Here is a 16,378-nt window from a genome sequence, read left to right as displayed (position 1 = left end):
ATATATATATATATATATCAGGTACTTATGTATTATCACAACCAGATTTTAGAGATAATACCACTTGCTTCCCGATATGGAAATCTGTCCATTTTTGTTGTACAAATGTCAGCAAATGTCTTCTCTTTCACACTGAAGGTTGTTTTAAGTTGGCGTGTCAAGAGCAATGGAGAAAGTCAGTGTGTCGCTGTGGCTGTGTGCACTTTATTGCCAGAATGTGTGGAGCAATCTCATTTGTGCATTAACGGTGCATCCAGCCACAGCGACAGTAACTTCTCACACTGTTCTTCATAACAATTCTTAAAACCACCATCTCTCAAAAACAGTCCCTTTTTTCTCTCTTCCTTGTCAAAGTGCATGCCATGCTACATGTTTTCCATTCGATAGGACTCCAGATGGTGAGGAGGCATCCCTCTGTGTGTTTTTTATCACAGAAACATGTTAAACTAAGCAAAATACTGTGTTGTATGACTCGAGTCTCAGGAAAGCAATGACACAGCTATGATACCTGAAACCCAAATGCATTTATGACCGTTATTCATCAGCATTTGCAACTACGAAAAAAAGGAACATTCATCGGGTGGACTTTCAGTAAAAACAGCATGCTACTGGCTGTAAAGGGCATAAAGGAACAACAGCATGTTTTTTTTTTTTACATTTTATTGATAACACTCCTGAAAAAATAAACACTATTGTTAAAGGAAACACAGTATATAACAGTTATAAACCACTAATGTCTAGATTTCAATATCAAGAAGCAAGTGGTATTTTCACTAAAATCTGGTTGCGATAATACGTAATTACCATACATATATATATATATATATATATATATATATATATATATATATATATATATATTTATTTATAAAATGCATGTATTAAATTACTCTGGATCAGACTAAAGTAAGTGCAAGTGTTTATGTATGGGGTTAAACCCACCTGCAACACTACCCTGGGGATATCACCCCACCCATGATAATTATATATACTAAACTCTGTTCAGCTGATATTTGTAATATTTTTGAAGTGTTATGTGAAAATATCTGGACAAATAGTCAGATGTAAAATGAATTAAAAAGTCAGTATTATCCAGCCATTTTCATCCTTATGTTTCACTTTCCTTCACAGAACCTCTTGCAGTCTCTGATCTATGGGCCTCTGAAATAACACCATCGTCTTTAGTGTTAAACTGGAACTATACTGATGGTTGTGGTCCTGTTACATACATCGTCACAGGTGGTTCCTTGCCATCCAAAGGACAGGTTGTTTCTGGAACATCAACACTGATAACAGATCTCCCCTGTGGGGGTGAGGTCACATTTACAGTTGTCGCGGTAGCTGCTGATGGAACATCACAAGGAGAAGCAAAAGACTTTTCCGTCTTTACAAGTAAGATTTTTATTTCTCTTTCTTCTGCTCTTCAATGCAAGTTTTCTATTTTATTCTTAATAAATTCAGCACCATATGAAGGAGGTACATTCCTTCCAAAATAATGTTATTCTGTAGAGAAACATTAATTTCTCATACTATGAAGTGGTTAGACATTAAAATATTGAGGATATTCTTTTTCTGCCAAATAATACACAGTTTCAAGTAACTGATGTAGCAGAATAGAGTGGCAATGAGGAGTTTTCCAAAATTATATGCTTTATACCACTTTTTAAAATAATAAATGACTAGATATCTACCTATTTTGTGTGTATGTGTGTGTGTGTGTGTGTATATATATGTATATATATATATATATATATATATATATATATATATATATATATATATATATACATATATATATATATACAAATCTCTCTCTCTCTCTCTCTCTCTCTATATATATATATATATATATATATATATATATATATATATACACATATGTTTTTCCCACAAAGCCCATGTAGGCCTGGGGGCTGGGACCCAAAACCAGACATAAACATAGCTAAGCTAAAAGAGGAACAGAAAACAGTAGATCCCACAGGGAGCGTAGCTCCATTCAGCACAGACTAAGATCCTGTTTATCAAAGCCGATAGCTCTGGATAAAATCAGATTCTCTACAAGCTCTCCCAGCCATGCAGGAAGCCAATAGAAGCCACACCTCACCTGAAGACTTTCCATATCACATTTAACACGTCAGTGTTTTATAGGCACCAAACATGAACAAATTCATGGCTCCAACTGCCATCTTGCAAAACACAACAAAGCAACCAAGAGCAATAATCTAGCGACTCACAGTGGCCACAAGCAATCCCTGGAAAACCAGTATCCCCATATACTTCAACACAGTCAAAAAACACAACTGCAGTTTTTGTACTGTTCACTGTGAGGAACAACTGCCCTAGGATTTCTGGTTCACCCCCACCATGTAATTTGCTACAAAGTGTGTCTCAGTTCCCACTCTTGGCACCCCACTACAAACATCTGCAGCAAACACCACAAAGATCTGCAGCAAAAGTATTCATCACATTGCTTATCCAGCTGGGGTTTGATTCCATGAAACAGACTGAGTACAGACATTAGGTGAGAATCTGTACTGTGTTCACGCCAGTCTGGACCATGATTCAGTACTAAGCATGCCTCCCCTTCCCCTCTACCAGAAGTCAAACTATGCACATGCATGACTAAGTCTATAACTCACTGGCCTCACAAAGCCTGTGAATAAGCTCTAAAGACCCTCACTCACTGGATGAAGCTGTAACGAAATTTTTGTTAGCTAATGTTGTAAAGATAATTTGCAGCCAGAAAAATGGCATATGTGGGTGAATTGCAATTTAACAAGACGCTCTGCTGCACAAAGTTCCAAATTCAAGAATGCTACCAAGCCCAGGAGCAGCTAGGGGCACTGATAAACCCTTTGAGCCATACCTCTCAAACTCTTAGAATAAGAAGTTTGGATCTGCCTTGACACACTACCACCAGGCAAGGCAAAGGCTGAAAACAGGAACAATTTTTTATTATTGCTGTGTCAAATTAAAAAGTGGATAAAATAACAGAAAAAATCTGCACAGTTGAGAAGTATGTTTCGAAGCACACACCCCATACAACTGCTCATACATGGCAACAGCTAATGCATGCAGCTGCTTCCCAACCCATGAAACAGCCTGCGAAACTGTTGCTCTCATCAAAACACACACTACCAATGAGAAGGGAAAAAAATATCTCAGTGAAGCTATTACCCACCAGGTAAACCAAAAAAACATGCCCACCACAGCTAAAATCCCTTTTCTCTTTATGCAAAAATTCCCGCAATTCCAATTTCTGACCAAAAGAAGACCAAGGCCTACATGTACCACAGTACCAACAGGTCATCATGGATGTAATACTTGCAAAAGCAAGTTCATGACAAAATGTGATATCATACCCAGTTAGACTCTCACAAAACTTATTTAGACCCTCCCTACACTTACCTCACTTCCTCCTAATCATCCTATTTTCATATTTAACCCTTTTCTTCCCCCCATAGTTTCTTCCTTTACCCTCCTAAAACCCATTACTATTTCTATCTAAACCCCCGATCTGAAGATGTCCCTGGACAAATTGATCAGTTACCAAACCTCATTTTTTGTCTTTACAAGTAAGAGTTAGCCTTCCCTTTTCTCAGCTCTTCAATGCATATATTCTATTTTATTAATAAATTCAGCACCATATAAAGGAAATGCCTTGCTTATACAACAATGCTATTGTAGAGAGAAATGCAAATTCTTTTCATACTATGAAGTGGTTAGAAAGTTAAAACTATAGTAAGGACATTCTTATTCTGCTGAACAATAGAATGTTTCAAGTAATGCATGCAGCAGACTAGAGAAGCAGTGAGGGCTTTTCTAGGTGCATATGCTTTATACCATTTTCCTAAATGTATACACATATATATATATATATATATATATATATATATATATATATATATATATCTAGAGAGAGAGAGAGAGAGACAGTCCAGTTATTAATGATAGCTACATAGTAGGAATGTTTTCCTGTGGAACTTGTATAGCCTGTGCATACATTGTAGAAGGCACCAGTTTTATTTTCAAACATAATTTCTCAGTTTCTTTTCAGAAACATTTTGACTGTAAATCTTTATTTGTGGTTTACACTGCTACATGTGTTCCATGCTCATTTTTTTATGTTGGGAAAACCACTCGCAAAATGTCTACAAGAATTAAAGAGCACTGTGCAGCGATCAGAAATTTAGACTTGCGAAATGCTCTAGCCAAGTATATCCTACATTCCCAGAATTTTACTTGCTTTAAATTTATTATATTGGAAAAAGTTAATCGATTTTTTGGAGATGCAAACACTGATTTAGAGGTCAGGCAATTATTATGGCAGCTGAGAATTAATGTGGATGCCCCACCTGGTGTGAATGAAAATTTAAACATCAAGTGTGCACTTAAATGGCACCGCTGATTATGAATACATTATTAATATTAAGTCTCTTATTTTACATGTATTAAGGCTCTTGTGTTATAGCTTTTGTGATGTTTGCTCTACTAACTGATACACGTCATTAACTTTCATCACTACCTACTGATAGGATTCTATTACTGGTCCACTTCAAAATGTTTCACTTGGATAGTTCTTTATTGGATTGTTTTAAATAGAGCACTATGTTTCAAATGTAAATTTTTATTTATTGGCTAATTGATTCTTAGGAACTGCCTTCTTTGTGTCATATTTATATACTGTTCTGCAGTTTTAATTAATCCGATTAAGTCCTTATCAGTTAGTAAAGGATGAAAGAGCTAAGTACAGGTTTGTGGGTGTTTTGTCCTGTGTTATAAGTTTTCATTTATTTTATACAATCTTTTTGAAGTTTTGTGTGTGTGTCTGTGTGTGTGCGTGTGTGTGCGCGTGTGTGTGTGTGCGTGTGTGTGTGTGTGTGTGTGTGTGTGTGTGTGTGTGTGTGTGTGTGTGTGTGTGTGTGTGTGTGTGTGTGTGTGTGTGTGTGTGTGTGTGTGTGTGTGTGTGTGTATATACATATATATATATATATATATATATATATATATGGTTCTACCTGACTTCGTCGACAGCGCAGAAGACCGACAACGGAATGAGCTCCAGAAGATCGACATCGAAGAAGACCCAATCGCGAGTGGCAGAACATCGACAATGCAGAAGACCGACACGACGGATGACAACACCAACGCCGAGGATGCCGACATGGGGAAAGGCTGTGTGAGTATCTTGGTAGTGACGGACGTTAGGGTGCGAGGCAGGTAAGTGTGGAGATTGACGGTCTGTGGGGATAGGGGTGGGTTAAGTGAGTTAGGGTTAGGGAGCGATAGGGGTGGGTTAAGTGAGTTAGGGTTAGGGAGCGATAGGGGTGGGTTAAGTGAGTTAGGGTTAGGAGCGATAGGGGTGGGTTAAGTGAGTTAGGGTTAGGGGCGATAGGGGCGGTTAAGTGAGTTAGGGTTAGGGGCGGGTAGGTAAGTGTGCGATAGTGACGGACCTTAGGGTTAGGGTAAGGTTTAGTGTGGGCTTGTAAGGATTTTGGTGTGCTTGTGTTGTGTGTGTGGTTTGTGGAATGGGGATGTGTTTTGTTTTAATTGTTATTGTGGTGTGTGCAGTGTATGGGGTTTCGTGTTTGTGTACCGTCGGTTATTTCGTTGTCGGTTATGTGTGGTTTCGTGTTTATGGACTGTCGAATATGTGGTGTCGGTGATGTGGTTGTCGGTGTTGTGTGGTTTCGACTATGTCAGGTAGAACCATATATATATATATATATATATATATATATATATATATATATATAGAGCTATATATATGGGTCCTTGGGGTTACATCGAAAGTATGGTTCATGAACCGTACTTTTATGGACCCACTTTAGCGAAAGTGCATTTTATCAAAAATGCACTTTTTCTAAAAAAAACAAACAAAAAAAAACCATGCAGTTTGCATGTAATGTTAGTTGTACATCAATGTGTAATGTTGATGTACAACTAAGCAAACTCTTGCTGAGATCATGGTACAGTGGGGATAAGGAAATATTCCCTTTTCCCCACTGTAGTGCGATCTCAGAGTGGGAATATTAAAGTAGGGGGGGGTGCATGGGGCTTGATCCCTCCATAATAGTGTTTAGTGTGTTTTTTTTTTTATCCGCAAAAGTGCATTTTTGATATTATGCACTTTCGTGTAAGTGAGTTCTCCGAAGTACGGTTTGATGAACCGTACTTTCAATGTAACAACAAGGTCCCATACACACATATATATGTGTGTATATATATATTATATATATATATATATATATATATATATATATATATATATATATATATATATATATACATATATATGTATGTATATATATATATATATATATATATATATATATATATATATATATATATATATATAGATACATGCACACAACACACACACACAGACACACACACATGCGCAAACAAATATGTGTACCTATCGGAGATATGATTTGAATGACTAACTCCACTGACCCCCATTAAAAACCTAATGTAAAAGCAAAAAGGCATCAATTCATTCTTTGCATGTTTCAGAAATTACTCCGGATCTAGCGAAAGCAAGTGCAAGTGTTTCTGCAATGGGTTAAAACCACCTGCAACACCACTCTGGGGCTGTCACCCCACCCCTGCTAATTATATATACTAAAGTCTGATATCTCACAATCCCGGGGAAAGGGAATATCTTCTTACCTGAGCAGTGCGATCTTTCATATCTACTGACCTTTTATGTGTTAGAGATGTTCAACTGGTATTAGTAATCTTTGAAGTGTTATGTAAAAATATCTACACAAATAGTCAGATGTAAAATTTATTAAAAAATCAGTATTATCCAGCCATTTTCATCCTTATGTTTCACTTTCCTTCACAGAACCTCTTGCAGTCTCTGATCTATGGGCCTCGGAAATAACACCATCGTCTTTAGTGTTAAACTGGAACTATACTGATGGTTGTGGTCCTGTTACATACATCGTCACAGGTGGTTCCTTGCCAGCCAAAGGACAGGTTGTTTCTGGAACATCAACACTAATAACAGATCTCCCCTGTGGGGATGAGGTCACATTTACAGTTGTCGCGGTAGCTGCTGATAGATCAACACAAGGAGAAGCAAAAGACTTTTCCGTCTTTACAAGTAAGATTTTCATTTGTCTTTCCTCTGCTCTTCAATGCAAGTTTTCTATTTTATTCTTAATAAATTCAGCACCATATGAAGGAGGTACATTGCTTCCAAAATAATGTTATTCTGTAGAGAAACATTAATTTCTCATACTATGAAGTGGTTAGACATTTAAAAATATTGAGGACATTCTTTTTCTGCCAAATAATACACAGTTTCAAGTAACTGATGCAGCAGACTAGAGAGGCAGTGAGGGTGTTTCTAGTTGGATATGCTTTATACTATATATATATATATATATATATATATATATATATATATATATATTTATACACACATACATATATATATATATATATATGTGTGTGTGTGTATGTATATATACCTATTTATAGAGATATATAGGTATAAAAATATATCAAGATATATATAGATATATATATATATATATTCATATATATATTTATATATATATATATATATATATATATATATATATATATATATATATATATATATATATATAGAGACAGAGAGAGACAGAGAGAGATGCAGAGAAACATATATATATATATATATATATATATATATATATATATATATATATATATACATACACACACACACACACACACACACACGTATATATTGGTGCACTTTTACTCATTCAGTGAGTCATTTGTCAACATGTGAATTAAGGTTATATTTTTATGCATTATCCACTGGTCTTCAATTATTTGGGGTAAGATATAGTCTAAGAATGTTTTGCAGGGTTTTTCAGAAGTTTTAATATTTTCACATTGTTGTATGACTTCAGAGTTAGTACATAAAAGTAGCACGAATAGTGTGAGTGCAGGGTTTTCCCTGTGAAATACAAAAGATTTAATTTTATTTTGCCACACTTTCTTATCAATGTGCCTGTGGCAAATCTTTACAGAAAATATCCTTGTCAGAGATATTCCTGTTTGCTTTTTAAATGTATACATTTAAATATATCTCTATATTTGTAGGTGTACATACACATATATAATATATATATATATATATATATATATATATATATATATATATATATATATATATATATATATATATACACATGTATATATATATATATATATATATATATATATATATATATATATATACATGTATGCATAGGTTCATAGGTTCATAGGTAGAAACTAGGCTATCTGCCTGAAGGCATTTATAAGCCTAGCCAGAGTGTGTCAGCTTTTGCCACCCCATTGATTAATTAACTGAGCCTCTGTCAAGAAGAGCCAATGAAGTGATCCCAGGGGTGTATTTTCTGTTATCCATCCACTCGTCAAGGTTTTTCATGAAGAGTATTAGTGAGGGGCTCTGCCTAATGTAGTTAGGAATTTTGTTCCAAAGCATGGGGAGTCTCTGTGACAGGAATCTATCCCTCCAGCATGTTCTATTTATTGTTGTGGCGAGGTTTAGCTCACTAGAGTGAGTGGCTCGCAGTGACTTGGATTTTTTTAGGTGGAGCATGTCCATCAATTCTGAGTTGGACATGGCTTTGAAAGTCAGGCAGAGATTACCTCTGAGTAAGCGATATGCCACTGAGTACAGCTGGAGTTTTTCCAATCGGGCTGCATAGGACATATGTTTGAGGCCAGTAATCCTCTTGGTGAGGTGATTTTGTGGTCTTTTCAGCTGTTGGAAGTGTCTTGTGAGGTACATCCGAAATGGGGCATTGTATTCTATGATGGGTCTGATGAGTGACGGGTTGAGAGGCACTATAACCTCTTCATTTCTAGATACGAACCCTTTAGTAATTAAATGGGCTACATAAAAGGATTTCCTAACTACTTTGGCAATATGATTGCCAAAGGAGAGATTACTATCTTTCTGGGTCCCCAGATCTCTTATTACCTCTTCTGTATTAAGGGGGCTGCCACCTATGTGGTAATTCTTGGATGTTTTGCTTTTCCCAAATGCGATGACTATGCATGTTTTGGCAGTTAGCTTGAGACCATGACTTTGGCACCAGGTGTCTGTCTCAGTAAGGCCTTTTTGGAGAATGTCTGTTTCAGCCGGAGAGTCAATTATGGCTCCCAGTTTGCAGTCATCGGCGAACTTGGTTAGCCATAGTCCTCCTGTGTTTGCCTGTACTTCTAAGAACTATATGCCGAACAGTAGGGGTCACAGGACCGAGCCTTGTGGGACACCACTTGTGACTGGTTTAGAGTCGGACCTGGAGCCCACTATTCTTAACGTGTGAGTTCTGTCTGTAAGCCATTTGGCAACCCATCTCGTGACGTAGGGGTTTATGTTTAGGCTGGTGAGTTTTTCTATAATTCTCGAGTGGGGAATGGTGTCAAAAGCCTTGGTGAGGTCAGGGTAGGCTGTGTGAACTGCCTTTCCCTCATCTATGGTCTTGATGACTGTCCAGAAGAAGTCAACCAGGTTTAGTAGGCATGATCTGCCCTTAATAAAGCCGAACTGGGTCAGTTCAAGTGTCTGGAGGTTCCCAATGTCTTTGTTAATGAGGTTCTTGATGATGCGCTCCATAGCCTTGCAGACCAGACTAGTCAGGCTTATGGCGCAATAGTTACCAGGGTCAGTTGTGGCCCCTCCTTTGTGGAGCAAAATAACCGATGCTGTATGCCATTCTATGGGCACATAGCCTGTGGGGAGGCTGAGGCTGAACAGTGTGTTTAGGAGGGGGGTTAGTTCATTCTGTAGTTCATGCAAGACACAGCCTGGGACACCATCTGGCCCCATTGACCCTGTGCTTTCGGCTTTTGAAAGGGCTGTTTTCACCTGTGTGTCTGTGATTTCCGGGACACTACACTTTTCCGGTATTGTTGTGGGCCCTTTTGAGGGTGAGAGGGGGGTGAAGTTTGCACTGAATCTATCTGCCAGGATGTTGGCAATATCAGTGGGATCAGTATATTTTGTGCTATTTTGCACTAGCTCAGAGCATATCTGTGAGTAGCCACAGATTCTTGACATAGCTAAAGAAGGCATTGTGGTTATCTTTTGAATCCTTGGCTATTTTTCTTTCGAAGTTAGCCTTGGAGGATTTTATGAGGGACCTTAGTTTCTTACTGATATTGATCAGGGATGTCTTTCCTTCTTGGGATTTGCTTTTTTTCTGAACTAGTTTCCTCCTTCTATTGTATAGGCTGTTTATGGCAGGGGTCCACCAGACTGGTTTCCTTCTCTTACAGGAGTGAGTCTTGGTTTTGCTAGGGATGGCACAATCCATGCATCCTTGTAGGTGCTCATAGAGTGCATTTGTAAAGGTTCCTGCATCTTGGACACTGTTATCCTTTAGCGTGGGGGCTGTGAAACTTACCACCTCTGTCTTAAGTAAGGTGAAGTTTGCTATAGAAAAGTTTTTCACTGGTTTCCTTGGTAGGAGGTGGTGGTGTGGTGTGGACATCCAGAGTGATTAGTTTATGGTCTGATGGGTTGACCTCCAGTGTGGAACACCTGTCGCCCATGTTGGTGATGACCAGGTCCAATATGTTTTCACCTCTGGTAGGGGAGTTTACCAGCTGATCCAAGGCATTTGAGTTGATAAATTCCAGGAAGCGCTGGACCTGGGAGGTTATACTTGAGTAGTTTTCCCAGTTAACGGTAGGGTAATTGAAATCACTTAATATCCAGGTGATTGGTAGGACCTTCATGTTTTCTAGTGTCTCCATAAAGGCGGAGTGGTGGTCCTGGGTCATGGAGGGTGATCTGTAGCAGGCCACAATTTGCATTGCAGATTTGTCTGATGTTAGTTGCACATGGATGATCTCGGAGGTATCATGCTGTGCCACTAACCTGGAGGTGTAGGTATCCTTGATAAATATGGATACTCCCCCTCCTTTTGTGTTTCGGTCCATGTTCTGTGACCGAAATGTGTGGTATGAGTTGTAGCCCAATAGTGCTGGGGTGCTCTGTGGAGCCTTGAACCAGGTTTCAGTTACTGCACAGATGTTGACGTTCTCCATACTGAGGAGTGCTTCGAGCATGTGCATTTTGAGGTTTAAACTCCTGGCATTGAGTAGCATAACTCATTTTTTTATTTGTGCTGTTTACGGAGGTGGGTTTATAGGTTCATAGGTAGGTACTAGGCTATCGGCCCAAGGGCCTACGTAAGCCTAGCCAACAAGGTTCCCTGGCTTACGCCACCCAAGAAAGTTATTTTCCTGTGCCACTGTCGAGCAGAGACACAGACGTGATCCCCAGGGTGTATTTCCCATCCACTCATCAAGATTTTTCTTGAAGAGTGCTAATGAAGGACTTTGCTTGACATAGATGGGTAGCCTGTTCCATAGTATAGGAAGTCTCTGGGACAGGAATCTGTCCCTCCAGCATGTCCTGTTTATTGTGGTGACAAGGTTTAGGTCCCTAGAGCATGTAGCTCGGATGGATTGGGATTTCCTTAGGTGTAGCATGTTCAACAGCTCTGGGTTTGACATAGCTTTATATGTTAGGCAGAGATCACCTCAGAGTAGGCGATATGCTATGGAGTAAAGCTGGAGTTTTTTGAGGCGGTCAGTGTAGGGCATTTGTTTGAGGCCAGTAATCCTCTTTGTGAGGTACTTCTGTGGCCTTTCCAGCTGCTGCAGATGTCTTGTGAGGTACATTCCAAAAGGGGCGTTGTACTCTATAATGGGACTAATGAGTGTCGAGTAGAGAGGAACAATGACCTCTTTTTTCCTGGATGAGAACCCTTTTATGATGAGGTGTGCCATGTAGAAGGACTTCCTGACTACTGCAGTGATGTGACTATCAGAGGAGAGACTACTGTCCACCTAGGTCCCAAGGTTTCTTATCACGCATTCGGTGTTAAGTAGATTGCTGCCTATGTGGTAGTTCATGGGTACAGAGTTTTTACCAAAGGGGATGACACTGCACCTTTTAGGCATTGAGCTTGAGACCATGGCTCTGACATCAGGCATCTGTCTCAGTGAGGCCCTTCTGTAGGATGTCCACATCATTTGGGGACTTGACTATGGCTTCTAGTTTGCAGTCATCTGCGAACTTCGTTAGCCAGAGGCCTCCTGTGTTAGCCTGTACTTCAGAGAAGTAGATACCAAACAGGAGAGGTCCCAGGACAGAACCCTGTGGTACTCCACTTGTCACTGTCACTTGCCGTGAGGTCTGACTATAGAGTTGCCTATTACTAGTGTGTTAGGTATGTTATTTCGCCTTAAGGGCTGTGATTGTGTGGCACACTGATTTTGTGTTTTATGTGTTGTCTGGTTTGTGATGGTAGGTGCAGTTTTTTTTGGTGTCTGCTTTGGAGGTCTCTGATGCTTTTGCAGGTTTTTATTTAGAGCCTCCAATTATGATTTCGTGTATTTATGTGTATTTTTTGCCAGTGCTGGTTTAGTATGTCTATGTGAAGCTGGAGATGTGGTACAAGTGTTAACCTTCTCCTCATGACTGCCTGTTCCAGTCTTGGGTGGAGAGAGCTTAGCCTCCAATTTAGCCATATAATTGCATCTCTCACATATGTTAATGTTTTGTGGTAGGAAGAGAGGGTTGTATACATGGGGCAGTTGTAACATTGCTTCAGGATACCCAGGTTCACCAGCTGGATTGGAGAGTATACCTGAAATTGCCCTTTGGTCATGCCTGAATAGTAGGGTGAGCTGCTTAGTCGCTTGGTTGGTGAGGGGTGAATAATGAGCCTTGCCCTGCTGGGCAATCAAGTGTCGGGGTATATTAGTGCTTGCTATTAGGTCTGAGCAAGTGCTGGACTGCAGGATGCTTTTTAAGTGCTTAGGTTGAGAGTTAGACTACTTTCAAAGGAAAAACTGAAGAGGAGACTTGGTGGAGCCGGGATAAATTTAGCCCTAGCTAACCGGCACTGTCCAGACGTGCAAAACCATGCAAACATGGTTTTTACAGCAGGGAAATGAAAGAGATAGAAATTAGCCCAAAATGGCCTATAAACTACTAACTTCTGGGCTGGAACCACTCCTCCAGGTACAGATGGCTGCTCAAACTCCTTCTCTCACAGGTGAACAGAGAAACCTCCTTCTATCCAAGTAAGGTATGGGCAACTCAGAAAATTGTAACACAGCCCTGAATTCAGCACTAGCCTGAAAACTGGACTATACTAGCTTAGAAAGGTGGGAAACAAGGACATTAACTTTTTGAAAAGATAAGGCAAAAACAGAAAAAAATACATTTAAAACAGCTTTAAACGACTACAAATGGTAAAAAAATGCACTTAATACAGCTGTAGATGACTACAAGCAATCAGAAAAGGCTTTTAAACAAATTACCCAATTAACCAGTAAAAAATTCTCAAAACAGCCCTGTTCCTGTAGTCGTCAATCAGACAAGTTCTAACTGCACACTCCTGCCACTGGGGTGCAGGGGAACCTTCTCCAAAAACGAAGGCCTGGATTAGTGCTCAAGTTATACAAACAAAGCTAGATTCAGCAGGCCTGGATCAAGTCTATGCTACAGCAAACAAGGCACACCAATTTCAGTAAGAAACAGTTCAAATATGCAGGCATTATAAGCCTTTAACCAGAAATTCCCAGCTCAGAAGGGCAGAGTCCAGCCTCTCCTCCCACAAGAGTGCAGACCACGAACCTTCTTAATGTAAAATAACTTGCCTGAAGCCCAAGTGCTTAAACCAGAACTAATACACTTTTAGAATATCAGACACTGAGCCTTCAATCAGCAGTTCCCATCTTAGAAGGATGTAGGCTACCTGTCCTACCACAACAGTGCAGACCACAAACCTTCTTAATGTAAAACAACTGGTCTGAAGCCCAAGTGATTAAACCAAAACACTTAGAGCTATAGCTACACTTTAATCAGGTTACTACCAAGCAGTAATAAATACAATTGAATACTTTTAAGAAGGCCTGGATTAGTGCTCAGGTTATACAAAGAAAGCTAGATTCAGCAGGCCTGGATCTAGTCTATGCTACAGCAAACAAGGCGCATCAATTTCAGTAAGAAACAGTTCAAATATGCAGGCACTATAAGCCTTTAACCAGAAATTCCCAGCTCAGAAGGGCAGAGTCCAGCCTCTCCTCCACCAAGAGTCCAGACCACAAACCTTCTTAATGTAAAATAACTGGCCTGAAGCCCAAGTGCTTAAACCAGAACTAATACACTTTTAGAATAACAGACACTGTTACTATAGATATTCATGTATATATATATATATATATATATATATATATATATATATATATATATATAATATATAGTTAGATATATTTATATATTTTTGTATAAATGCATGTTACATGCAGTTTTCTTCATATACATACATACATATATATATATATATATGCATACACATACACACACATACACACACACACACACACACACACACACACACACACACACACACACACACATACACGGGAGACATTTTTAGAATGACCATCTCCACTGACACCATAACAACCTAATGTAAAAACCAAAAGACATAAACTAATTCTTAACATGTTTCAGAAATTACACCAGATCAGACTAAAGCAAGTGCAAAGTTAAACCCACCTGCAATACCACTCTGGGGCTATCACCCCACCCCTGCTAATTACATATACTAAACTCTGATATCTCACAATCCCAAGGGAAAGGGAATATCTCCTTAACTTAGCATTTTGGATTTCCCACATCTACTGGCCTTTTCTGAGTATGAGATGTTCAACTCGTATTTGTAATATTTGAAGTGTTATGTAAAAATTTCTAGACAAATACCCAGATGCAAAATGAATTAAAAAATCATTATTATTCACCCATCCTTCTATCCTTATGTTTCATTTTCCTTCACAGCCCCTCTTCCAGTCTCTGATCTATGGGCCTCTGAAATAAAACCATCATCTTTGGTATTAAGCTGGAACTATACTGATGGTTGTGGGCCTGTTACATACCTCGTCACAGGTGGTTCCTCACCAGCAGAAGAACAGGTTGTTTCTGGAACATCAACACTGATAAGTAATCTCCCTTGTGGGGATGAGGTCACATTTATAGTTGCAGCAGTAACTGCTGATGGAATGACAAAAGGAGAAGCAAAAGGCTTTTCTGTCTTTACAAGTAAGATTTAGATTTCTCTTTGTTCTGCTCTTCAATGCAGGTATTCTGTTTTACTTATAACGATTTCACCACCACATGAAACATGTACCTTGTTGCCACAATAATGCTATTTTGGAGAAAAACATTATTTTCTTGTACTAGGAAGTGGTTAGATATTTAAAACTTTATTGACCACATTGTTTTTCGGCTGAACAATACACAGTTTCAGGTAAATAATGCAGCAAAATAGAGAGGTAATCAGGGTTTTTCTGGGTGCATATGCTTTATGTCACTTTCCTAAAATTATATATAAATATATATATATATATATCTATTTATTTTATATATATCTTAGGGTTTAGGATAAGTAGATTTTCAGCTAGCCATTTTTCCACTGATAGAAATGTGTCCTGGGTGAGTGAATGGAGGTCAGAGATGTTATTGGAAGAACAGATGAGTGTTGAATCATCAGCATATTGGACTTGTACTGATTGTTTGCAGGAGCTATATAGTTCATTTGTAAAGATGTTGAAGAGGAGACGACCCAGGATGGAGCCTTCGGGCACCCCAGTAGTTACAGGGAGGTATGGTGGGCAAGCGGAGAGCCAACAAACAGATTGCCGTCTGTCGGACAAATAACTAAAGAAGAAGGTAAGGGTGGAGGGAGCAAGACAGAGTTTAGAAAGTTTAGTCAGGAGTAATGGGTGAGAGACAGTGTCGAAAGCTTTTGAGAGATCAAGAAATAGGCTGGATACTAGGAGGTTTTTGTCTCGAGCTTCAGCTATTGTGTGTGTAAATCACAGGAAAGCTGTAGAGGTGCTGCGGTTAGGGCAAAAGCCATGTTGGGAGGGTGTGAGGAGGTTCTGTTGGAGGAGATAGTGATAGAGTTGAGAGTGTACCCATTTTTTCATGAGTTTAGACAGAGGATGGCAATTGGGCGAAAGTTTGATGGTTCTGTAGAGTTTCCCCCTTTATGCAATGGGGTGGTGAAGAAGGATTTCCAAATATCTGGCACTGTAGATTCCTGGATAGATCTATTAATCAAGATATATACTGGATAAGCAATGTATTCAGCAGCTAATTTGAGGAAAGTGGCTGGTAGGTTGTCAGAGGAGGGAGAGCAAGGTTTTAGTTTTAGAAGGAGTGACTTTATATATGAGGTTGGGACTGGTTTTAAGGAGAAGAGATTACTGTGATTACACACACACACACACACACACACACACACACACACACACACACACACACACACACACA

General features: G+C 39.0%; 1 protein-coding gene across 1 annotated transcript in view; it reads left to right on the top strand.

The window, feature by feature from the left end:
- Positions 1-15,153, top strand: part of LOC122801338 (receptor-type tyrosine-protein phosphatase eta-like) — a 110,562-nt gene extending 95,409 nt beyond the window's left edge. Inside the window, exons 3-5 of the mRNA XM_044070878.1 lie at positions 1,132-1,392; positions 6,851-7,111; positions 14,882-15,153. Of these exons, the coding sequence (XP_043926813.1) occupies positions 1,132-1,392; positions 6,851-7,111; positions 14,882-15,153 (794 nt within the window). The remainder of the gene's footprint in view (positions 1-1,131; positions 1,393-6,850; positions 7,112-14,881) is intronic.
- Positions 15,154-16,378: the final 1,225 nt, after the last annotated feature.

Source organism: Protopterus annectens, chromosome 4.part1, assembly GCF_019279795.1.
Source record: "Protopterus annectens isolate FY-2018-M chromosome 4.part1, PAN1.0, whole genome shotgun sequence".
Taxonomy (NCBI): Eukaryota; Metazoa; Chordata; order Ceratodontiformes; family Protopteridae; genus Protopterus; species Protopterus annectens.
Note: the sequence above shows the minus strand (reverse complement) of the source record. Positions and strands in the feature narration are given on the sequence as shown.